The 25,950-nt window shown below is 42.1% G+C and overlaps 1 protein-coding gene across 1 annotated transcript in view; it reads left to right on the forward strand.

Moving 5' to 3' along the window:
- Positions 1-25,950, forward strand: part of LOC120041394 (protein capicua homolog) — a 72,322-nt gene that overhangs the window by 24,527 nt on the left and 21,845 nt on the right. The window contains exons 4-11 of the mRNA XM_038986348.1: positions 12,655-12,804; positions 12,973-13,138; positions 24,009-24,117; positions 24,284-24,466; positions 24,571-24,709; positions 24,837-25,075; positions 25,233-25,371; positions 25,723-25,820. Coding sequence (XP_038842276.1) covers positions 12,655-12,804; positions 12,973-13,138; positions 24,009-24,117; positions 24,284-24,466; positions 24,571-24,709; positions 24,837-25,075; positions 25,233-25,371; positions 25,723-25,820 — 1,223 coding nt within the window. The remainder of the gene's footprint in view (positions 1-12,654; positions 12,805-12,972; positions 13,139-24,008; positions 24,118-24,283; positions 24,467-24,570; positions 24,710-24,836; positions 25,076-25,232; positions 25,372-25,722; positions 25,821-25,950) is intronic.

Genomic DNA, 25,950 nt, shown 5'->3' on the forward strand with positions numbered 1-25,950 from the left:
GAAAGAGGCGAGAGAGAGAGACTGTGGCGTGCCCCTATATGTGATGCCAGGTGAGAGTGGGAGTCAGGGTGGGTGTTGGAGGGAGAAAGAGGCGAGAGAGACTGTGGCGTGCCCCTATATGTGATGCCAGGTGAGAGTGGGAGTCAGGGTGGGTGTTGGAGGGAGAAAGAGGCGAGAGAGAGAGACTGTGGCGTGCCCCTATATGTGATGCCAGGTGAGAGTGGGAGTCAGGGTGGGTGTTGGAGGGGGTGGAAAGTCAGGGACTTCACGTAGAGCCTCATGTCAGAGAACAGGAAACACCCACAGAGAAACTGTACATAAACGCACAGACACACACCCGCAGCATAGATAAACACCTCATACAGTGTGAAGATATTCCTGTAGACACAGAGTATTATGCAGTCCCTCAATATGTAGCTTTTGGATTGGATGAGAACAAACTCCTACACAGATACAGGGCAGAGCTCCACCAATCAGAGACAGGAGAGGGAGATCGTTAAGCTTAGCTGAGGGGTCTCTCTCTTTCGAGATTTTCTCCCTTTAATTTCAACACTCTTCTCCATGTCCTTTCATTTTGTCCTGAGGACTAGTGGTCTGTCACTATTCAGTCAAGTCTGCATGGTGATCTATTAGGTCTCTCAGAGGGAGAGGAGTATTCAGCCCAAGTAATCTCATCATTCTAGGTTTAGTCTATCCTCAATTTAATGGCTTGAATGTCTATTGATAATCTCTTGTATTTCCTGCCTGTGGTTCCGTGATCTGTCTGCACCCGCGTGCTGTTTCATTTGTTGCTACCTGACATTCTTTCCTACCAAACATAAATGTGTGTCACATAGCCTACATAACAAAATGACTCTTGTTTCATTTGCATATGTTTAAAGCCCCCATGCAGTCTTTTTATTTTTATATCATCACTGTGGGACCAATTCAGACAGGAAATGTATACCTTTCCTACGCACACCTTTCCTATGCACTTCTCAGTAGTTGGTATTCACACTTACCTTATGCCAGGTGCATAACAGGCTTTGCCGGCTTGGTTCCCTTGCACTGCCTGCGCTAAATACATTTTATTCAACTGCTGAAAACCCACCCACTTGCCGGCCAACAGATTTTCTCGTTTAGTTTTGATTCAATGTATCTAAAGCCATCCCTTTAAATGTGGCACCTTTAATTAGAATTGTCTCGACAGACTATATGGAGGGAACAGTTCAGATTATTAGGGATCAATGACAGAAAGACATGAAAATATGTGTATATTCATCTCTGTTTCATCATCTTGTAGATTATTTAGGGTTAGGAAAGCATTTATAAACTCATAAAAAACAGGCTTGTAGAGGCTTTACGCACAAAATATATGGAACAAAAGTATAAAACGCAATAATTTCAAAGATGTTACTGAGTTACAGTTCATAGAAGAAAATCTGTTCATTTAATACATTCATTTGGTCCTAATCTATGGATTTCACATGACTGGGAATACAGATATGCATCTGTTGGTCACTGATACCTTTAATTAAAAAAGGTAGGGGCGTGGATCAGAAAACCAGTCAGTATCTGGTGACCACCATTTGCCTCATGCAGCGCGACACATCTTCTTCGCATAGAGTTGATCAGGCTCTTGATTGTGGCCTGTATTTATATTTTTGTTCAGTGTAGTTTAATAACAGTGTACCCTCAGTGACAGGGCTGTAACCTCCCCTCTCTCCCTCTGGCGCTCTCTGTAGCGGTTTATATGTATTGACATGGTCAGAGCTCAGGGCAGTTTCAAAGCTGTATTCTCTCACATTTTTCGTCGAGGTCGGGTCTAATGCCCATTCGTTTAACCGTTCACTTAATGCCACAGGCTTGGGTATTCCCATGACAGAAGTGACTCCCTCAGAGACTGGAGAGAAAATCCCAGCTGAATGGACAACACAATGAATGACAGATTAGAACACTTCAAATAATAAGGCTGTTTCGACTGCCATTTAAATGTTGATAAAGTTAATCTTTCAAAGAAAAATCCTGATTTTTTCATTTAAGCAAAAAGGTAGGATGCTGTTGACAGTAGCTGAGAGCAGATACTGTATGTCTGTCTTTCAGTAGTGGTTCTGGAACGGTTAATATAAGTTGTTTACTATGACAACAACATCTGACTCATCTGAGCTAGTAGCGCTCGCTGTGACCTTATTGGCTGGCTCCCAAAGCTCCCTGTGAGATGACTGGCTAGAAGAGGGAGATTAGACCCTCCCTCTATTGTATTTGAACAGAACAGTTAAAATAAAATGTACACTGTGCTGGAGGGTATTAGACACACTATTTGTCATAGTTTAGACTGTGTGTTATGAAGTACGCTATTTGCAGCCATTAGTGAAAATTGTGTGTAGATGTACTGTGCCAACACACTCAATTTGTCATAATGTGTGTATGTTTGCACGTGTTATGAGTTTTCTATTAGCAGCAGTATTTAGTGATAAATGATATGTAGACATCTATAGGCAACCTTTTTTCCAGTAATATGAGTTGCAGTCAGTGCCCTTAGTAGTTGGTGTGTGTGTGTGTGTGTGTGTGTGTGTGTGTGTGTGTGTGTGTGTGTGTGTGTGTGTGTGTGTGTGTGTGTGTGTGTGTGTGTGTGTGTGTGTGTGTGTGTGTGTGTGTGTGTGTGTGTGTGTGTGTGTGTGTGTGTGTGTGTGAGTGAGAGAGAGATCCATCTCCCCCATCTCTGGCCTCTCCACCCTTCCTCCCATAAGAGAAGTTCTGTTTTCCCTCCCTTTCTCCTCCCCTCTACACAGAATGACTGTTAGTTTATTTTTACACTGATACGGTCTCCTCCCCTCTACACAGAATGACTGTTAGTTTATTTTTACACTGATACGCTCTCCTCCCCTCTACACAGAATGACTGTTAGTTTATTTTTACACTGGTACTCTCTCCTCCCCTCTACACAGAATGACTGTTAGTTTATTTTTACACTGATACGCTCTCCTCCCCTCTACACAGAATGACTGTTAGTTTATTTTTTACACTGATACGCTCTCCTCCCCTCTACACAGAATGACTGTTAGTCTATTTTTACACTGATACTCTCTCCTCCCCTCTACACAGAATGACTGTTAGTTTATTTTTACACTGATACGCTCTCCTCCCCTCTACACAGAATGACTGTTAGTTTATTTTTTACACTGATACGCTCTCCTCCCCTCTACACAGAATGACTGTTAGTCTATTTTTACACTGATACTCTCTCCTCCCCTCTACACAGAATGACTGTTAGTTTATTTTTACACTGATACGCTCTCCTCCCCTCTACACAGAATTACTGTTAGTTTATTTTTACACTGATACTCTCTCCTCCCCTCTACACAGAATGACTGTTAGTTTATTTTTACACTGGTACTCTCTCCTCCCCTCTACACAGAATGACTGTTAGTCTATTTTTACACTGATACTCTCTCCTCCCCTCTACACAGAATGACTGTTAGTTTATTTTTACACTGATACTCTCTCCTCCCCTCTACACAGAATGACTGTTAGTCTATTTTTACACTGATACTCTCTCCTCCCCTCTACACAGAATGACTGTTAGTTTATTTTTACACTGATACGCTCTCCTCCCCTCTACACAGAATGACTGTTAGTTTATTTTTACACTGGTACTCTCTCCTCCCCTCTACACAGAATGACTGTTAGTTTATTTTTACACTGATACTCTCTCCTCCCCTCTACACAGAATGACTGTTAGTCTATTTTTACACTGATACTCTCTCCTCCCCTCTACACAGAATTACTGTTAGTTTATTTTTACACTGATACGCTCTCCTCCCCTCTACACAGAATGACTGTTAGTGTCACGCCCTGACCTTAGAGAGCCTTCTATTCTCTAATTTGATTAGGTCGGGGTGTGACTAGGGTGGGTACTCTAGTTTTTTTATTTCTATGTTGGCCTGGTATGGTTCCCAATCAGAGGCAGCTGTCTATCATTGTCTCTGATTGGGGATCATATTTAGGCAGCCTTTCCCACTTGGTTTTTGTGGGATCTTGTTTGTGTATAGTTGCCTTGAGCACTGCATAGCTTCACGTTCGTTTTGTTCTTTATTGTTTTTTGCCGGTTCACGTAATAAAGATGATGAACCCAAACCACGCTGCATTTTGGTCCGATTCTTACAACAACGTTCGTGACAGTTAGTCTATTTTTACACTGATACTCTCCCCTCTACACAGAATGACTGTTAGCCTTTTCTCAATAGGGGGTGCTGTTTGCACTTTGTAATAATTTCGTTCCCAAATTAAACTGCCTCGTACTCAATTCTTGCTCGTACAATATGCATATTATTATTACTATTGGATAGAAAACACTCTCTAGTTTCTAAAACCGTTTGAATTATATCTGTGAGTAAAACAGAACTCGAGTTGGAGCAATTTTCCTATGAGGAAGTGAGAAATCTAAAATCTGCAGGCTGTTCTGAGGTCGGTTTATTAATTTGCATGTCTTCTATTGGTTGAGATGCACTGCATATGCCTTCCCCTGGATGTCAGCAAATAGTGAGAATTGAAATGGAGTTGCTAGGCAGATCTGAGGCCTTATAAATGGGCTGGCAACGTGGGGTCCTCTCTTTCTTTCCTTCGCCATGACGCAAGACAGACCTCAGGATGGCGTTCTAGAAAGCTCCCGTTATAGCCCTTAGATATATCCGGCTCTGATTTTATTCGATATATGTGTTAAAGACATCATAATGTTGTTATTTTAAACCGAGTTATATCAGTTTATATCAGTATATTGCGATTTTCGGGTATTTATTTGTGCTGCGTTCTAGTGAGTTGGGCACGTCTGGCCCACATGGCTAATGTTTACTGCTAATTCCAAAGTTGAAGGCGACAATCTACAACCGAGCAACGATTCTTTTGGAAAAAGGACAACTTGCCCAAGATTCTGATGGGAGCTCATCAAAAAGTAAGAACTATTTATGATGTTAATTCGTTGTTCTGTTGAAAAATGTAAAACTCATATTCCGCCATTAATTTCGGTGCGGTCTCGCTTTAACGCACGCTGTATGTCGTAGTAACGTTAATTTTAAAAATCTAACACAGCGATTGCATTAAGAACTAATGTATCTTTCATTTGCTGTTCAACCTGTATTTTTTAGTCAAGTTTAAATTTAGTTACTGATTAGATTAGGTGCCTCTCCCAAGATTTCTCCCGACATATTGTTGGCAGCTTGGCTACTATTCTCATTGTATAACCACGATTTGTGCCTATAAATATGCACATTTTCGAACAAACTCTATATGTATTGTGTAATATGATGTTATAGGACTGTCATCTGAAGAAGTTTGAGAAGGTTAGTGAAAAAATTAATATCTTTTGCTGGTTTATTCGTTATCGCTATTGTTGGCTTGAATCAATGCTGTTGTGTGGTTGGCTATTGTAGTAAGCTAATATAATGCTATATTGTGTTTTCGCTGTAAAACACTTAGAAAATCTGAAATATTGGCTGGATTCACAAGATCTGTGTCTTTCATTTGCTGTACGCTGTGTATTTTTCATAAATGTTTTATGATGAGTATTTAGGTAATTCACGTTGGTCTCTGTAGTTATTCTAGTTGCTTTGGTGAGAGTTGTGATGGTGGCTGCAATGGTAAACTATGATTTATACCTGAAATATGCACATTTTTCTAACAAAACATATGCTATACAATAAATATGTTATCAGACTGTCATCTGATGAAGTTGTTTCTTGGTTAGTGGCTATTTATATCTTTATTTGGTCGAAATTGTGATAGCTACCTATGCAGGAAAAAAATGGTGGGAAAAAAAAGTTGTGTCTTTTGCTATCGTGGTTAGCTAATAGATTTACATATTGTGTCTTCCCTGTAAAACATTTTAAAAATCAGAAATGATGGCTGGATTCACAAGATGTGTATCTTTCATCTGGTGTCTTGGACTTGTGATTTAATGATATTTAGATGCTAGTATTTACTTGTGACGCTATGCTAGGCTATGCTAGTCAGCTTTTTTACTGATGGGGGTGCTCCCGGATCCGGGATTGTGATGAAGTAGAAGTTAGTCTATTTTTACACTGATAATCTCTCCTCCCTCTCTTCCATTCCCACCAATTTTTCCCTGTTTCTAAAACCTCCACCTCTCATTTTCTTTCTCAGTCCTGGTTTGTGTGTAAGTGCGACTGCGTATGTGTGTACAGGTGTGCATGTGTGTACACGCTTGTGTGCTTGTATCTGTTAGAAAGCGTGTGTGCTTGTTGTGTGTGTGCATGATGTGTGTGCTCAACATATACACACACACACATTTAAAAGTCAGTCTGGGGGATGTTAAGCTGCACTATGGAAACATTTAGAAAATATATGATTTTCTGGGATCGAATGGGCTTTTTATGGTGGAAAATGACATCATTGCTCGCCTCCCCTCTCCGTCTCTGACTAATGACACGGAAACTGAGAGAAACGCTCCACAAACAACTCGATCATTTACCACTCAGTTTACATGCCAGTGTGTGTGCCAACCACGCATAGCAGTGTGTATGTGTGTCGCGTATACGTGGTTAAATAACATGTTGTAATAGAGTGAATAATTGTCCAACCATCTGATTTTATGGTGGTGAAACTGTATTTCATCGTTCCACAACCATTAGGCTACTTCTAATACTCATGACTACCATTATGTAGAACTGCTGCTGCTGTACTGCCACTATTTAAAACACAATGGTAGTGGAGCAATTAGTTGAAGAAGTAGTAGAATAGTAATCTAGTTGGAAAAGACACTAGCGTTGGTTCCTCTAAGCTTCTTTAATGCTGCTAATTACTCATTACCAATACTCTGTCTCTTTTTATCATTCCTGTAATTCAGTCACATGGTGTGTGTGTATGCACTGCTGAGTCATAAAACACATGACTGAGCACTGAGCACCAGTTATAACATCAGAGAGTAGGCTACATTAGATGATGCTAGATGACTGGTTGATGTTATTACACTGTAATAACCCTACAGGCTCAGAGGATAAATTACATGATTCCTGGAATGTGGAAGGGAATTGTCTGGAAATATTATTAATGATTTTAATAACAAAAAGCCCAAAGATACAGATAGTGTGGTCTCACAGGCTTCACCGGGTTGTCACTAGTTGCCACAGCTACAAAGTCATAAACCCTGCCTATTTCTACAATTGATCTTCTTAAAATGTGATTTTAAACCTAACTCTAACCTTAGTGGAACTGACAGCATTTTAGCAACATGACATTTTATTTAAAATATCTGTTCATATACACCCCCAGGAAGAATATTACACTTTTTTATTCTAAGCGAACACTTAGATATGGTAATGTTCATGTTAATGTTCATGTTTTCATAAATTAATAGAATGTTTGGGAATGATGAGGTAAGGCATTTGTGAAAATTCTATAGCAATATAGAGTGGGAAAGCGGCCATGCGTTTGGACAATTAATAGATACTGCAGTAAATAAAACCTAATAAAAACATACAGTACCAGTCAAAAGTTTGGATACACCTACTCATTCCAAAATATTTGTACTATTTTCTACATTGTAGAATAATAGGGAAGACATCAAAACTATGAAATAACACATATGGAATCATGTAGTAACCAAAAAAGTGTTAAACAAATTTGAGATTCTTCAAAAGTAGCCACCCTTTGCCTTGATGACAGCTTTGCACACTCTTGGCATTCTCTAAACCAGCTTCTTGAGGAATGTTTTTCCAACAGTCTTGAAGGAGTTCCCACATATGCTGAGCACTTGTTGGCTGCTTTTCCTTCACTCTGCAGTCCCCACCCAAGCTAACTGGCTAGCTTGCCACTTCCAGACACAAATGAGAGAACACCAAACTCTGCCTATTTTAATCACCCTAGCAGAGTTGGTTAGGCTGTTTACAAGTTGTCTAGAATGTTCTTGACTAACTATTACTTTTTCCCCCCTACGTTTACTGACACCGGTCATATTCAGCGGATGTTGTGCGTTCGTAAATTCATCAGTTATTCTGCGCTCTGGCACACTCAGACAAGAGTGCTCAGAAATCAGAGTAAAGGGGCATACCTAGTCAGTTGTACAACTTAATGCATTCAACTGAAATGTGTCTTCCGCATTTAACCCAACCCCTCTGAATCAGAGAGGTGCAGGGGGCTGCCATAATCGACATCCACGTCTTCGGTGCCCGGGTGACAGTGGGTTAACTGCCTTGTTCAGGGGCAGAAAGACAGATTTTTACCTTGTCAGCTCAGGGATTCGATCCAGCAACCTTTCAGTTACTGGCCCAACACTAACCACTAGGCTAGCTAGATAGCCAGAGTGAAATTGCGAACGCAAGATATATGCTAGCTATCTGGATGGCAGTCATTCATGTTCTTGCTAGCTAACCAAATGACACCTGCATCTCTAGCTGTGAAAAGCCACCGAAAAACGATGAGGGGAAAAAGTCACTCACCCACTCCTCCAATGGCATGACATGACATCTTCCTAGCAGCTAGCTAGCTAGCTAACATTAGGCTCTGTGTTTTTAGATTGCTACATAAATAGATACAGTAGCCTATTAGCCACGTTATGACTGACTTGTGATCATTGCCCTTGCTAGTTTGATTGTATTGACATACCAGCCTTTGTCATACCAACATTTGTCAGTTTTTGTCCAAAATATTGAGTCATTGAAACTGAAACAGTGCATCCTGAATGGAGGCAGAAAACAATGTACCAGGCCAGCTGTGATTTACAACCTGATAGCAATATTTTTGGACTACCAAGAAGTGTATTAGTGAATTATATTCATGCATTGAACTGCATCCATCTATTCTGCCAACAATGCCTTAGTGTACCTCATGGAATGTTGAGTTAAATAGAACCTATTTTTAAAACCTTTTATAAAAGTTGTTTTTGTAGCATAAACTTGGAATTTTATATTTTTAACTGATACTATTGTGTTTGTTTCATATCTACAAAGTAGTTAAAACACTTGTCATTTGCACTTTAACCACACTGCTAATCTTGCCTAACCTTACATTTTTACCATAGTGCCAATTTTGACTTTGTGGCTGTGCTATCTAGTGGAAACTGCTTCACAGCTACACTTCAAAGAGTTTGATTTCTAGAGCGCCCCCTATGCAGATGGGCGAAGTCGGTACTGCATGTCGATTTTTACTGTTTTTGGTGAGGGACCTTATTTAAACTTCTGTCAAGCGATTTGTTGTCCTCCATCTGAGTGTCTCTGTTCGATTTGCTTGCTCTGCAATCAATCTAGCATACTACCTAAAATAGACCAATGGGGATGGGACATGGGCGGGATTATGAATAGTAATTATTGCGGTATGAGTCAGGTTGGGCAATTTGGGATTTGTAGCCAATAAATGAACGCCAGATACGTCACGGTGGGATTGAATAACAACAGCCAATACGAAGTCATGTCCCAATTTTATATGTTATTTTTTAGGAGCTCTATTTCATTGCAGCTATCAGTGACTGACTGATCGAGTGAGATTTGCATATGACTGACATTCCAGTGCATATTTGAACCAATCAGCGGTCACGGCGGCGGGATGACAGGTGGCTGCCTTGACCAATGGCGGAGTTTAGATTAAGAGAAAAGGGCGGGGCACGGTTGGGCGAGGTTGACACACTGAAAGAGCGAGAGGGGGCAGCCTAGTTTACAACAAGAGGAACAGGGAGGGAAAAAGAAAGAAAGGGCCAGACGAAGCTAGAGAGGACAAATCGTGGGAAAGAGAGTTGAGCTAAAGTGAGGAGATGTTATGATACTACGATAACTTTTCTACTACAAATACCTGCCGAGCTGACAGGAGTGGGCGCGCGCGAAGTGACCTGCTGCAGGCGGAGATCGCACCGGACCTCGAGCTGCTATTTCTATAAAGCCCCCGATTCCACGGATCTGTGTCAGAGTATCTCCGGCTGGCCTCTCGCTTCGGTTTCCTGCCTTTGAGCTCAATCCGGTCGTTTTCTGTGGTCCAAGGGGAGCAGCAACCAACACAGAACAGTGCTGTGGTCTCGCCCCACTTTCTGTCATTGGGGTCCGAGTTATCATCATCATCGCCGCTGCTCATGACAGCGTTGGAGTGAAATACTTCTGGCAACTATATTTTCAGTCAATGACCTTTTTGAGACGTTGATAGATACGAGGCAGGGGTGTGTGTGGGAGCCGACTGAGGCCAAGGTGGTGTTTAAAAAAATATTTACGTTAGTGGGGGTAGTGCATTGGTGGCTAGCCTTCAAGAAAACCCCAAAATGGGTATTTGGATTTAACCAGCAACTGGAGAGCCAGTGGGATATGGGAGATGGATGACCAGTTTTACGCACACCTGCATATGATCCGCCTTGTGTGGTAGAAAGTTAATTGATGGTGAATACGATTTCACGTTACTTTACTTTTTGAATATGAGTTGGTGCCAAAGCAATAGAATATCAATGTTGGATGCTGACAGTGTTTGTAAACCATACGGCTAAACAGGCAGGTGGCTAACGGTTTTGGGAGTAAAAAATGCAGGTGTATTCAGACAGGTTTTTGTCAATTTAGCTACCATTTTATAGATCTAGCACGCAGCAGTCATTGTTCCTCAAATAATTTAAGTGGTTTCATGGTGTGAAGAAAAACATTAGTAACAGACCTTTGTTGTTGTGTAAAGGAAGGGTAGTGACATGAGGACAACAATTGCGTTTCTTTGACTGCTTTCTGTTTCTGTTCTGCGGGTGCAGGGCCAGGGGCGTTCCCGAGGGTGTTATTTGGACCGGTGCACTTGAGGCTCGGGTTGCCTTCTCGAGTTGAACCTGGCTGTATTTTGAAGTAGCACAGGTTATTTTGACTGACAATTGCAGTGCTACTTGCGTCAATGTAGACTGCAATAAACCCCGTCTGTGGTGGCCAGCTAACGTAAGATAAACAATTGGGGTTGTCACTTGTCCTCCAAACTTCAGCAAGAACATCCAAAGTAAACGCATGATGTTGCTCAGCATAGCCTGCACTGGAGTTTGATGGCAAATAGCTGCTGCTAGCCTGTGTTAATTCAGCTAACTAGTAGTTGTGTATAACGTTACACACGGTCCGATGCATACGCATTTGATTGATAGATTCAGACAGATACAAATCCCTTCAATAAACAAATCTAGCAGGATTATGAATTTGATAGCTTTGTCATTTTGAGCATTTGCATAACAACTAGCTAGCCAGCTTGCTATCCACTGCTAGCAATTCATGTTAGCTAGCTTGGACGACACTGACAGACATTCTTGGTCGACTACATGCAATACATAGAATACTCCGTAGATCGTTACTGCCCTAAACAATTTTCTAGACTTTCGCACCATTTGTACACTGCTAGACTGAAGCGAGTACGTGTAGAGACACGTTGAACGTGGCCGCGAGGATAGCGTATGTCTCGGACTGATGTGACAATTTACTCCGTAGATGAGGGTGAGGCCTAGTTAACCTATTCATGACCGCAGCACTCCAGTAATGTAAACAAACAGACGAGGGTGCATCAGGGGTTATTAGACCAAGAGGAACACATATTTCTCCGATGATATTTAACGTATTGTCGTATCTTCTGTATCCTGTTGAAACTTGTGACTACTGACTAGTTGGCAATCCATTTGACATGTTATTCCCCGTATTTCATTTTCTGCACTGGGGAAATTGAATTGCTATCGTCAATGCGCGTGAACAAATAGGCTGCTCGCAGAGAATGCGGCATTCGGAAAAGATGAACGGGTGAGCTGGTCTCATGTTGTTGACCGATACGCCTGGCACTTTATTTTAATCAGAAATCATCATTTACAGATATATCTGTACGTCACCATAAATCATAATAGCAGTGCGACTATTGCAGTGAAAGTTGTGCGTGATGACCGCAATCTGAAGATAAACGTCAGATGCAGGCACTATCGAGCACTGTTGCCATCCACTATACGATCTTGGATCACTGATGAATTTCTCAACACATGGATTTTTATCTGATGTTGTAAAGGGACGTTTTCAAGGACCCTTTTAAATTGAGACTCGTTTTTGGAAAAACACCATAAAGGACTCTTTTTCAACCATGTATTCATCAGAGAGCCCTCAATATCTCCGTCAAGGACTGAGCATGTTTGGTCAGTCATGGTCATTTACTACTTCCATGTGTTTTTCATATTTGTCTCCAGCACCATTTTGAATATTGTAGCAGTATGAATTTGCAGTGAGATATACAGGTCTTTCTCATAGCTGATTGATACTCGCATGGATCAGCTATCTGCTGGTGAGTTTCCAGAGGTGTCCCGTATGGGGAGCAGCAACAGCCTTGAGTATATACCTGAGGCTAATTGGTTAAGCCAGTGAGCCACTGGTTCTGGGAAGATGAGCCTTTGATAGTCACTTCTTGGCCATACTAGAAAAGTGTTCATATTGTCACAAATAAACTATTAGCACGTGTACAGGCTAACAACAATATGTTCCCAAAATCTGGAAATAGAATCTTGTTTACATGAAAGTTGAGATTGTTTATCGGAAGTTGAGATTTTAGAAAAATATGTTTGAGCTAGCTTACTATGAGGAGTGCATTGTCTGGATGTATTGTCAGTCCATAAACTGTTGCTCAAAAATCATATTCACTGACTGGATTACACTGAATAAAAGGAGTAGGCCTCACCATTTCTTTGTATTTCTTTTGCAGTCTGGACTAACGTGGAACCCCGGTCAGTTCCTGTGTTTCCCTGGCATTCATTGGTCCCTTTCCTGGCACCAACCCAGTCAGATGCCTCTACTCAGTCTGGTGAGGGCCAACAACCAATCAATCACCCCCAAGCTGCCAGTCTGAAAACGGGTAGGTTGTGGATGAAATTTGACCCAAATCCCAGCAAGATTACAATTTCTACCATAATTTCGAACACTTGAAACATAATGGATTACGTAACACAAACATTGGTATTACCAGATAACTGTCAGAGATTTGAATCATTGCGAAAATACCACCTCTTCCTGTCTTTCTCAGAGTCTCAGGGGGGTGCAGTGCTGCTACAGGAGGCCAACGAGGGCCCCCCCTCCCTAGAGAGAGGACCCACAACACGGCTGACTCCCTCCACGGACGACCTGGCCCTGGAGAGGGAGGCCGAAAGAGAGAGGCCAGACAGTGAGACTGAGAGTGATGTGGATGACCCGTAAGTGTGTGCGTGCGTGACTGCATACGTGTGTGTGTGGACACTAGGGCTGACCCCAATTAGTCGATTGTTTGGTCATTAGGCTGTTGGTCGACCAATCTTATTTTTTAGTTGAGCAGTAGAAAATATATACAGTACCAGTTAAAAGTTTGGACACACCTACTCATTTCAGGGTTTTTCTTTATTTTTACTATTTTCTACATTGTAAGACAAGAGTGTGCAAAGCTGTCAAGGCAAAGGGTGGCTACTTTGAAGAATTTCAAATATAAAATATATTTTGATTTGTTTAACACTTTATTTGGTTACTACATGGTTCCACATGTGTTATTTCATAGTTGTGATGTATTCATTATTATTCTACAATGTAGAAAATAGTAAAATAAAGAAAAACCCTTGAATGATTATGTGTGTTCAAACTTTTGACTGGTACTGTATATATTTATTTATTTATTAAACACGAGATACTTGTCTGATTGGCGCCCATCTCAGTGAACTAATCCATTGCGGAGGATGGCACAGTCCAAGAGGAAGGGGAGTGTGCTAGGATGCATAATGCACGTCTCTCTCCCGCAATTTGTGCACATTCATTGTTTCTTAACTTAATTGTGAGAATTGTTTGTGTGTGATTGTTAGTCTATCAATTCCCCATTACATACTGTATATCACCAGTAGTAAATGTACCGTTAATTCCTATAATATCTAATCCATAATGTTTGTTTGGTTACGGTAATTTTTGTTATTGCATTTAATATATTGTTAATCCAGTCTTTTACCATTCTCATTGTCAGAGGGGACACATTGTTAGCCTACACTACCTATAGTAAACTTGTGCGAAACAAGTTTTGGTTTATTTCATTCCATTTACGTGTTTTGTCAATTTAGTTATTGTCTTTTGTTTGGAGAAAAGTGACTGCTAGTTGAAGAAATGTGGAGTAAGGATGCATACCTGATTACGCAAAGAAGTAAGACTACAGGCTACCTTGCCTGTGTGCAAATGTAGGCCAATTTGGGGATCTGATAGTATTTCTTATTGGCTTAACGCACCACCACTAATGAGCTGTGGAGCTTCTCAAAGTAATCTTTTCTTCACCTCATCCATTGAGTGGCAATAGTTCCTCAATGTATTTGAAATATCTTTCCAGCTCTCTCCCTTTCCACAACCACTCAGCGTGAAAGGGAAAAATATCATGCTCTGATCCAGTGGAAATGTCATAAAATAGTCCTACCCGATGAGCTCTTATAGCCTACGGTCTGGCCCGAGCTCAATGGAGCGAAACTCTGAGGGCCCAGAATATTTTATACAATGTTGCAAGTTTGTTAGCATGAGCTTTGGGCTGACACAAGTTGATGCAATGTTTCAAGTTTCTTGCAGACAGGCCATGTATAGTCAATGTGATTTATAGGATATTTATTTTTCTAAGGATATTTTCTACCTGGAGGCTCCATTGCTTTTATTTGTTGGCTTTATGTAGGCTATTTTTTACATAGTTGTAGTACTCGAGACCGGTCTTGAGTCTAGTCTCGAGACCACATATTGAGTCTTTTGGTCTTCTCTACATGTTGGATACATTTGTACTCGGTCTTGGCTCTGTCTTGGACAGCGATGACTCATAATTTCTTCCCAGAGTAAAAAAACGAATAATTATCAGCTTCCATTCAGTCAGCACATAGAGCTGCTTCTCCAGGCCAAATATACACACTCCTTTCTTGAAACAGGAATGTTTTATCAGCCTTCATATCTATTATAGACAATATGTTTGCGCAGTGGCAAACCTATAGGCCTCCAGTGTGTGACAGGTTAGTACAGTGGTGAACCTATAGGCCTTCAGTATGTGACAGGTTAGTACAGTGGTGAACCTATAGGCCATCAGTGTGTGTGTAACAGGTTAGTACAGTGGTGAACCTATAGGTCTTCAGTGTGTGACAGGTTAGTACAGTGGTGAACCTATAGGCCTTCAGTGTGTGACAGGTTAGTACAGTGGTGAACCTATAGGCCTTCAGTGTGTGACAGGTTAGTACAGTGGTGAACCTATAGGTCTTCAGTGTGTGACAGGTTAGTACAGTGGTGAACCTATAGGCCTTCAGTGTGTGACAGGTTAGTACAGTGGTGAACCTATAGGTCTTCAGTGTGTGACAGGTTAGTACAGTGGTGAACCTATAGGCCTTCAGTGTGTGACAGGTTAGTACAGTGGTGAACCTATAGGTCTTCAGTGTGTGACAGGTTAGTACAGTGGTGAACCTATAGGCCTTCAGTATGTGACAGGTTAGTACAGTGGTGAACCTATAGGCCATCAGTGTGTGTGTGACAGGTTAGTACAGTGGTGAACCTATAGGTCTTCAGTGTGTGACAGGTTAGTACAGTGGTGAACCTATAGGCCTTCAGTGTGTGACAGGTTAGTACAGTGGTGAACCTATAGGCCTTCAGTGTGTGACAGGATAGTACAGTGGTGAGTCTATAGGCCTTCAGTGTGTGACAGGTTAGTACAGTGGTGAACCTATAGGCCATCAGTGTGTGTGTGACAGGTTAGTACAGTGGTGAACCTATAGGTCTTCAGTGTGTGACAGGATAGTACAGTGGTGAGTCTATAGGCCTTCAGTGTGTGACAGGTTAGTACAGTGGTGAACCTATAGGCCTTCAGTGTGTGACAGGTTAGTACAGTGGTGATCCTATAGGCCTTCAGTATGTGACAGGTTAGTACAGTGGTGAACCTATAGGCCTTCAGTGTGTGACAGGTTAGTACAGTGGTGAACCTATAGGTCTTCAGTGTGTGACAGGTTAGTACAGTGGTGAACCTATAGGCCTTCGGTGTGTGACAGGTTAGTACAGTGGCGAACCTATAGGCCATCAGTGTGTGTGTGCCAGGTTAGTATAGTGGTGAACCTATAGGCCATCAGTGTTTTTGTGACAGGTTAGTATAGTGGTGAACCTATAGGCCATCAGTGTTTTTGTGACAGGTTAGTACAGTGGTGAACCTATAGGTCTTCAGTGTGTGACAGGTTAGTACAGTGGTGAACCTATAGGCCTTCGGTGTGTGACAGGTTAGTACAGTGGCGAACCTATAGGCCATCAGTGTGTGTGTGCCAGGTTAGTACAGTGGTGAACCTATAGGCTTTCAGTGTGTGACAGGTTAGTACAGTGGTGAACCTATAGGCCATCAGTGTGTCTGTGACAGGTTAGTACAGTGGTGAACCTATAGGTCGTCAGTGTGTGACAGGTTAGTACAGTGGTGAACCTATAGGCCTTCAGTATGTGACAGGTTAGTACAGTGGTGAACCTATAGGCCTTCAGTGTGTGACAGGTTAGTACAGTGGTGAACCTATAGGCCTTCAGTATGTGACAGGTTAGTACAGTGGTGAACCTATAGGCCTTCAGTGTGTGACAGGTTAGTACAGTGGTGAACCTATAGGTCTTCAGTGTGTGACAGGTTAGTACAGTGGTGAACCTATAGGCCTTCGGTGTGTGACAGGTTAGTACAGTGGCGAACCTATAGGCCATCAGTGTGTGTGTGCCAGGTTAGTATAGTGGTGAACCTATAGGCCATCAGTGTTTTTGTGACAGGTTAGTATAGTGGTGAACCTATAGGCCATCAGTGTTTTTGTGACAGGTTAGTACAGTGGTGAACCTATAGGTCTTCAGTGTGTGACAGGTTAGTACAGTGGTGAACCTATAGGCCTTCGGTGTGTGACAGGTTAGTACAGTGGCGAACCTATAGGCCATCAGTGTGTGTGTGCCAGGTTAGTACAGTGGTGAACCTATAGGCTTTCAGTGTGTGACAGGTTAGTACAGTGGTGAACCTATAGGCCATCAGTGTGTCTGTGACAGGTTAGTACAGTGGTGAACCTATAGGTCGTCAGTGTGTGACAGGTTAGTACAGTGGTGAACCTATAGGCCTTCAGTATGTGACAGGTTAGTACAGTGGTGAACCTATAGGCCTTCAGTGTGTGACAGGTTAGTACAGTGGTGAACCTATAGGCCTTCAGTATGTGACAGGTTAGTACAGTGGTGAACCTATAGGCCTTCAGTGTGTGACAGGTTAGTACAGTGGTGAACCTATAGGCCTTCAGTGTGTGACAGGTTAGTACGGTGGTGAACCTATAGGCCATCAGTGTGTGTGTGACAGGTTAGTACAGTGGTGAACCTATAGGCCTTCAGTGTGTGACAGGTTAGTACAGTGGTGAACCTATAGGTCTTCAGTGTGTGACAGGTTAGTACAGTGGTGAACCTATAGGTCTTCAGTGTGTGACAGGTTAGTACAGTGGTGAACCTATAGGCCTTCAGTGTGTGACAGGTTAGTACGGTGGTGAACCTATAGGCCATCAGTGTGTGTGTGACAGGTTAGTACAGTGGTGAACCTATAGGCCATCAGTGTGTGTGTGACAGGTTAGTACAGTGGTGAACCTATAGGTCTTCAGTATGTGACAGGTTAGTACAGTGGTGAACCTATAGGCCATCAGTGTGTGTGTGACAGGTTAGTACAGTGGTGATCCTATAGGCCTTCAGTATGTGACAGGTTAGTACAGTGGTGAACCTATAGTCCTTCAGTGTGTGACAGGTTAGTACAGTGGTGAACCTATAGGTCTTCAGTATGTGACAGGTTAGTACAGTGGTGAACCTATAGGTCTTCAGTGTGTGACAGGTTAGTACAGTGGTGAACCTATAGGTCTTCAGTGTGTGACAGGTTAGTACAGTGGTGAACCTATAGGCCTTCAGTGTGTGACAGGTTAGTACAGTGGTGAACCTATAGGTCTTCAATGTGTGACAGGTTAGTACAGTGGTGAACCTATAGGTCTTCAGTGTGTGACAGGTTAGTACAGTGGTGAACCTATAGGTCTTCAATGTGTGACAGGTTAGTACAGTGGTGAACCTATAGGTCTTCAGTGTGTGACAGGTTAGTACAGTGGTGAACCTATAGGTCTTCAGTGTGTGACAGGTTAGTACAGTGGTGAACCTATAGGTCTTCAGTGTGTGACAGGTTAGTACAGTGGTGAACCTATAGGCCTTCAGTGTGTGACAGGTTAGTACAGTGGTGAACCTATAGGTCTTCAATGTGTGACAGGTTAGTACAGTGGTGAACCTATAGGTCTTCAGTGTGTGACAGGTTAGTACAGTGGTGAACCTATAGGTCTTCAGTGTGTGACAGGTTAGTAATTCTGAAAGGAGATCAACCCTAATATCAGCGCACTTATGTAGGAGAGTGCACTTTTTGTACAACACAAAGGGCCAGTGGTGTAGGGTATACGCAGGTACAGTTTAAGATGTATACTCACTTTTTTCCCAGTGTGCTTTGCGTATACTAACTTAATCCCTGCTGATGAGTATCAAAGTAGTGTAGTGGAAGTGTACGACTTATCAATTATGAAGTACAGTAGAGAAATCATTCACAAAGTAGCCTACAAATCGCAAAGCAAGTGAAATATATTCACATGCACACAGCCTAGTTTCAATGGAATATCATCTGCAGGCAGTAAGAGTGTGTAGCTTTCAGATGGGTTTGGCATGGAGCAGCTCAGAGAAGAATGACATCGGTAGCTGGTAGGGTAGGAAAGAAGTTTGAATGTACGATATCTACCAGTAAATGCTAACTAAGGCAACAAAGGATATGCAAACCAGGTATTTAAAAAGTTTAGTCAGGAGAGTTGGTTAGTAGGCTATTTGTAATGCGCGATTGTCACCATGCACTGTTTGCAACATGGGCGCAGACATGGATGGGCCTGGGTGGACAGAGGCCCACCCACTGGGGAGCCAGGCCCTGACAGGCCCACCCAATCAGATTGATGTGGTTTAAGCGTTGTTGTGGACTTACATGCTGACCAGACCTGGGCGTGTGCATCCGCGTGTGCCATCGCACGCATGTCGATTTTGTCCATCCACACCAGACGTGATCAGGACACGCAGGTTGAATTATCAAAACAAACTCTGAACCAACTATATTAATTTGGTGACAGGTCAAAAAGCATTAAACTTTCATGGCAATTTAGCTAGCTAGCTTGCTGTTGCTAGCTAATTTGTCCTGGGATATAAACATTCGATTGTTATTTTACCTGAAATGCACAAGGTCTGACAATTAATCCACAGATAAAAGGGTTATCTGAGTTACTTTCTAGTCATCTCTCCTCCTTCAGGCTTCTTCTTTAGAGTTTATATGGCGGTTGGCAACCAACGTTAAGGTGCATTACTGCCACCAACTGGACAGGAGTGTGGACCTCAGTTCATCTTTCAATCACCCACGTGGATATAGGCTCATAAAAACCAATCAGGAGATAGGAGAGGCGGGACTTGCAGCTCTTCACGCGTCAAAAATATAACCAAGTTCTATTTTAGCGCCTGACTACGCAGACGCTCGTGAACAGTTTAGATGCAGTGATTGAATAACATGTATGTATACATTTATTTTTGGTGAGCGGTGTGGTCAGTTAGACCATTTGTTTTGTACTTTTTTTCTATATTATTTTTTTTTTCTGATTTTGAGATTGAAAATCTGAAAAATCTATAGGAAAACGCATAAAAAACAATTGGATTTTTCACACAGGTGCCTTTTCTGGGCGGCCTGTTTGGGAACTTTTTGGCAAAATTAGAATTGACCAACTTCTCCAGGACAACTACATAGGGCCGATGACAAGACAGCAGTCACACACAGCATGATGTTAAAGGATAAGCTGTCCATAAACTCTGACATAATAAGCCAGTAGGTCCCAATCATAAGAATACAAAAACACAACCATTAAGCATTTCCCAATCAAAATGTACAACTATTACTTCCCAATGCAAAAAGCATTTCACGTTTAGCACACAAAGTAATTGGTGACCTGAAGTTTAAAGTGGAATTGACAACGTTTTAACTACTTTGCAGATATGAAACAGACAATCATAATATCAGTCAAAAATATCAAATTCCCAGTTTATGCTACAAAACCAACTTTATAAGATATATTTTTTAAATAGGTTATATTTGACTCAATGTTCCATGACATACACAAAGGCATTGTTGGCAGAATAGATGGATGCAGTTCAATGCATGATTAATATAATTCAGCAATACAATGAATGGTACATTGTTTTCTGCCTCCATTCGGGATGCACTGTTTCAGTTTAAATGACTCAATATTTTGGACAAAAACTGACAAATGTAACAAAGGCTGGTATGTCAATACAATCAAACTAGCAAGGGCAATGATCACAAGTCAGTCATAACGTGGCTAATAGGCTACTGTATCTATTTATGTAGCAATCTAAAAACACAGAGCCTAATGTTAGCTAGCTGCTAGGAGGATGTCATGCCATTGGAGGAGTGGGTGGGTGAGTGACTGACTTTTTCCCCTCATACTGTTTTTCGGTGGCTATACACAGCTAGAGACGCAGGTATCTTGAACGACTTAGCATATCTCTTGCGTTTGCAAATTCACTCTGGCTATCTACTCTGATTTCAGAGTACTCTCGTCTGAGTGTGCCAGAGCGCAGAATAACTGATGAATTTACGAATGAGTAACACCCGCTGAATATGTCAGTAAACGTAGGCAAAAAAAGGTAATAGTTAGTCACGAACGTTCTAGATGACAGGTAAACAACCTAATCAGTTCTGCTAGGGCGAGTAAAATGGTCAGAGTGAGGTGTTCTCTCATTTGTGTCTGGAAGTAGTTAACTAGTAAGCTAGCCAACTTTAGCCAGTTAGCTTGGGTGCTTGGTTGGGACAAGCATGCATTGGTAGGCAAGCTGCAGGAGGTCGTGGAGGCTACAATTACGCATCGTTTAAACATGCGTAATTGTTCCTTTGTTAGATTTTAGCTCATCTTGCTATGGCTAGCATTCGTTGATGATCTTGTTATGTGCATAACTAAGGGAGAGAGAGCCTACCTTTACATGGTTGTTTGATCAATAGGACTGTGAAGTTCCCAAATGTAAGAGGACTCCCGTGGTGTTTATATATATTTGCAGAAATCCATTCCAGGGGTATTTTGTGGTTTTTGGTGAATGTGTTCTAATGATTTAACTTGTTTGGGATAGGGGGCAGCATTTTCACTTTTGGATGAATAGCATGCCCAGAGTAAACTGCCTCCTACTCAGTCCCAGATGCTAATATATGCATATTATTATTAGTATTGGATAGAAAACACTCTGACGTTTCTAAAACTGTTTGAATGATGTCTGTGAGTATAACAGAACTCATATGGCAGGCAAAAACCTGAGAAAAAATCCAAACAGGAAGTGTGAAATCTGAGGTTTGTAGTTTTTGAACTCACCCCTATCGAATACATAGTGGGATATGGGTTATTTTCACTTCCGAAGCCTTCCACTAGATGTCAACCGTCTTTAGAACGTGGTTTCAGGCTGCTCATGTGAAGGCGGGCCGGATGGGAGCTGTTTTACTAAGGTGTCTGCCTACAGCCTCGTTCTCAGTCACGCGCTTTCACTTGAGAGGTTGCTCTCGTTCCAGTGCAATTCTACAGACAATGGAATTCTCCGGTTGGAACAGTATTGAACTTTTATGATAAAAACATCCTAAAGATTGATTCTATACTTAGTTTGACAAGTTTCTTCGACCTGTAATATAACTTTTTGAACGTTTCGTCCGAATGGACCAGATTGCGTTTTTGGATTGTTTACCAAACGCCCTAACAAAAGACGCTATTGGACATAAATGGACATAAATGATGGACATTATCAAACAAAACAAACATTTATTGTGGAACTGCGATTCCTGGGAGTGCATTCTGATGAAGATCATCAAAGGTAAGTGAATATTTATATATGAATAATGTTGACTACCCAACATGGCGGAGATTTCTCTGGCTGGTTTGGGCTCTGAGTGCCGTTCTCAGATTATGCTTTTTCCGCAAAGTTTTTTTGAAATCTGACACAGCGGTTGCATTAAGGAGAGGTATAACTTGTATTATCATCTACATTTATGATGAGTATTTCTGTTGAAACGATGTGGCTATGCACTATCACTGGATGTTTTTGGAACTAGTGAATCTAACGCGCCAATGTAAACTCAGATTGTTTGTTATAAATATGAACTTCATCAAACAAAACATGCATGTTGTGTAACATGAAGTCCTGAGTGTCATCTGATGAAGATATCAAAGGTTAGTGATTAATTTTATCTCTTTCTGCTTTTTCTGACTGCTATCTTTCGCTGAAAATGGCTGTGCTTATTGTGTTTGATGGTGACCTAACATAATCGTTTGTAGTGCTTTCGCTGAAAAGGATATTTGAAATCGGACACTTTGGTGGGATTATCAACAAGAATACCTTTAAAATGATATCAGACACATGTATGTTTGAGGAATTTTAATAATGAGATTTCTGTTTTTTTAATTTGGCGTCCTGCACTTTCACTGGCTGCTGTCCTATCGATCCCGGTAGCGGGATGCAGACATAAGAAGTTAAACTCAGTTTTTCACAATTCCTGACATTTAATCCTAGTAATAATTCCTTGTCTTAGGTCAGTTAGGATCACAACTTTATTTTAAGAATGTGAAATGTCAGAATAATAGTAGATAGAATGATTTATTTCAGCTTTTATTTTTTTCATCGCATTCCCAGTAGGTCAGAAGTTTACAGTATTTGGTAGCATTGCCTTTAAATTGTTTAACTTGGGTCAAACGTTTTGGGTAGCCTTCCACAAGCTTCCCACAATAAGTTGGGTGAATTTTGGCCCATTCCTCCTGACAGAGCTGGTGTACTGAGTCAGGTTTGTAGGCCTCCTTGCTCGCACACGCTTTTTCAGTTCTGCCCACAATTTTCTATAGGATTGAGGTCAGGGCTTTGTGATGGCCACTCCAATACCTTGACTGTGTTGTCGTTAAACCTTTTTGCCACAACTTTGGAAGTATGCTTGGGGTCATTGTCCATTTGGAAGACCCATTTGCGACCAATTTTTAACTTCCTGACTGATGTCTTGATGTTGCTTCAATATATCCACATAATTTTCCACCCTCATGATGCCATCTATTTTGTGAAGTGCACCAGTCCCTCCTGCAGCAAAGCATCCCCACTACATGATGCTGCCACCCCCGTGCTTCAGGGTTGGGATGGTGTTCTTCGGCTTGCAAGCCTCCCCCTTTTTCCTCCAAACATAACGATGGTCATTATTGCCAAACAGTTCTATTTTTGTTTCATCAGACCAGAGGACATTTTTCCAAAAAGTACGGTCTTTGTCCCCATGTGCAATCAATCTGGGATTGATTTGCACTTTTCGCACAAAAGTCCGTTCATCTCTAGGAGACAGAACGCATCTCCTTCCTGAGCGGTATAAAGGCTGCGTGGTCCCATGGTGTTTATACTTGCGTACTATTGTTTGTACAGACGTGTGGTACCTTCAGGCATTTGGAAATTGCTCCCAAGGATGAACCAGACTTGTGGAGGTCTACAAATTTTTTTCTGAGGTCTTGGCTGATTTCTTTTGATTTTCCCATGATGTCAAGCATTGAGGCACTGAGTTTGAAGGTAGGCCTTGAAATACTTCCACAGGTACACCTCCAATGTACTCAAATGATGTCAATTAGCCTATCAGAAGCTTTTAAAGCCATGATGTCATTTTCTGGAATTTTCCAAGCTGTTTCAAGGCCCAATCAACTTAATGTATGTAAACTTCTGACCCGCTGGCAGTGTGATACAGTGAATTATAAGTGAAATAATCTGTCTGTAAACAATTTTTGGGAAAATTACTTGTCATGCACAAAGTAGATGTCCTAAACGACTTGCCAAAACTATAGTTTGTTAACAAGCAATATGTGGAGTGGTTGAAAAACGAGTTTTAATGACTCCGACCTAAGTGTATGTTAACTTCCGAATTCAACTGTATATATATATATATGTCAGAGATATCTGATGTTCTCATGGTTCTGTCTCCACCGGTCTGTCTCTCAGGTTCTTCCCCAGTGTTCTTCCTGAGCCCTTGTCTGTGACTCCTGTGAAGAGACGCACTCAGTCCCTCAGCGCCCTGCCTAAAGACGGGGACAAGATCAGCCCTGGCAAGGTAACCTCTCACCTCTCTCTCTTACTTATTTTCTCAATTCATCTCTTACCTTACCTCCTCTTACCTTCCGTTCCTCATTTAATCACATTGTTAAAAGAGGAGCATCCCTGGCAAGGCGCTCTGGCTTTGTCTCACCCTATCATCTAATCATTCTTTCCTCCCTCAGAGGGAGAAGGACCACATCAGGCGGCCGATGAACGCGTTCATGATCTTCAGTAAGCGTCATCGAGCGCTGGTGCACCAGAGGCACCCCAACCAGGACAACCGCACGGTTAGCAAGATCCTGGGCGAGTGGTGGTACGCCCTGGGGCCCAAAGAGAAGCAGAAGTATCATGACCTCGCCTTCCAGGTGTTACACACACACCAATTTAGTGCAATGGTTTAGTCTGACCTGACTAAGCAGACAAAAAATGAATGTATTTTGTTTGCTCATCCTCTTTCCCTCTTTCTCAGGTGAAGGAGGCCCACTTTAAGGCCCACCCAGACTGGAAGTGGTGCAACAAAGACAGGAAGAAGTCTAGTTCTGATGGCCGAGGGCTCCTGGGGCCGGGGGGCAAAGACATTAGAGAAAGGAGCATGTCTGAGACCACCGGTGAGTCACACACTGTTGCTCTACACCCAAATAAGAGATAACAGAAAGGAAGAGAGGTTCATTTGATTGCCAAGGTTTCCTCTGAGCTCTGTCATCACTAAAACATTATAATTGAATATCTATCTAGCTCTCTCTTTCCTCTCGCTATGCACCACTGTCTCTCTCCCCCTTACTTTCTCTCTCCCAGAGCCCCATGGTGTGGAGCTGAAAGGGGTGGGGCCTGGCCTGCTGGGTGTGTCTGAGCGGAATCCAGGGGAGGGGCATGTAGGTCAGCTACCCCGCCCCCGAGCCTTCTCCCAGAGTGCCATGCACAGCCTGGAGAGGAGTGAGAAGGGCAACACACAGGCCCTGGCCGAACTGTCACAGGTAAGGCCATGCCGCATAATGTTGTTTTCACCACAGCCACTTTACTCAAATGATAAACAGAGGTTTCTTAGTTTGGTGTGTCAATTCTGACTCGTCCCTCTCATCCATCACTTTGTTGTTTTTATATCTGGATCCTCTCCTCCTCTTCCTCACTCAGATGTGTGGGGATGGTGGTGGCCAGTTTTCGGGGCGCACCCAGACCCTGTCCCGGTCTCAGAGGGGGGTCAGTGAGGACATGACCAGTGATGAGGAACGCATGGTCATCTGTGAAGAGGAGGGAGATGATGATGTCATCGGTGAGAAACTAAGCTGCTGTGACATCTCAACAACAATTATAATCTTATTTTGGAGTAAGCCCCTGTAAACACGTAAACTCAGGTTATTACACTGCTGGGAAACACAACACTACCGGGAGCTCTTTTCCCATAATGACATCATCATTGGACATCTTAATTGGACAGTTTGAGAAATAACTCAGAAATTCAATTCAATTGCGCTTCAGGGACAATAAATGTCTATCTGGTCGCAGGAAATTACACAAACGATTCCCAGACATGCATATTACGTGTACAATATACTGGCAGAGGAAGTTAGAAATGGGTGTTTATCCACATAAACCATGAGTACTCTCCCCTTTCCCCCTACAGAGGACCCGTACCCTGCCAGCTCCATAGACCTGAAGTGTAAGGAGAGAGTGACGGACAGCGACAGTGACAACGCCTCTGGGAACGAGAGCGATCGCAAGGTAAGTCTCTTCCTTTATCAAGGCTAGATTGAGTTACAGTTTCTGACTGATCTTTTTCTTGATATAGTACCATTATTTAGAGAAGTGGAAAATGTTTTAGACCTTCTGCTTTTCACCCTGCTAAAGTTCT

This window comes from Salvelinus namaycush, unplaced genomic scaffold, assembly GCF_016432855.1.
Source record: "Salvelinus namaycush isolate Seneca unplaced genomic scaffold, SaNama_1.0 Scaffold457, whole genome shotgun sequence".
In the NCBI taxonomy this organism is placed as follows: Eukaryota; Metazoa; Chordata; class Actinopteri; order Salmoniformes; family Salmonidae; genus Salvelinus; species Salvelinus namaycush.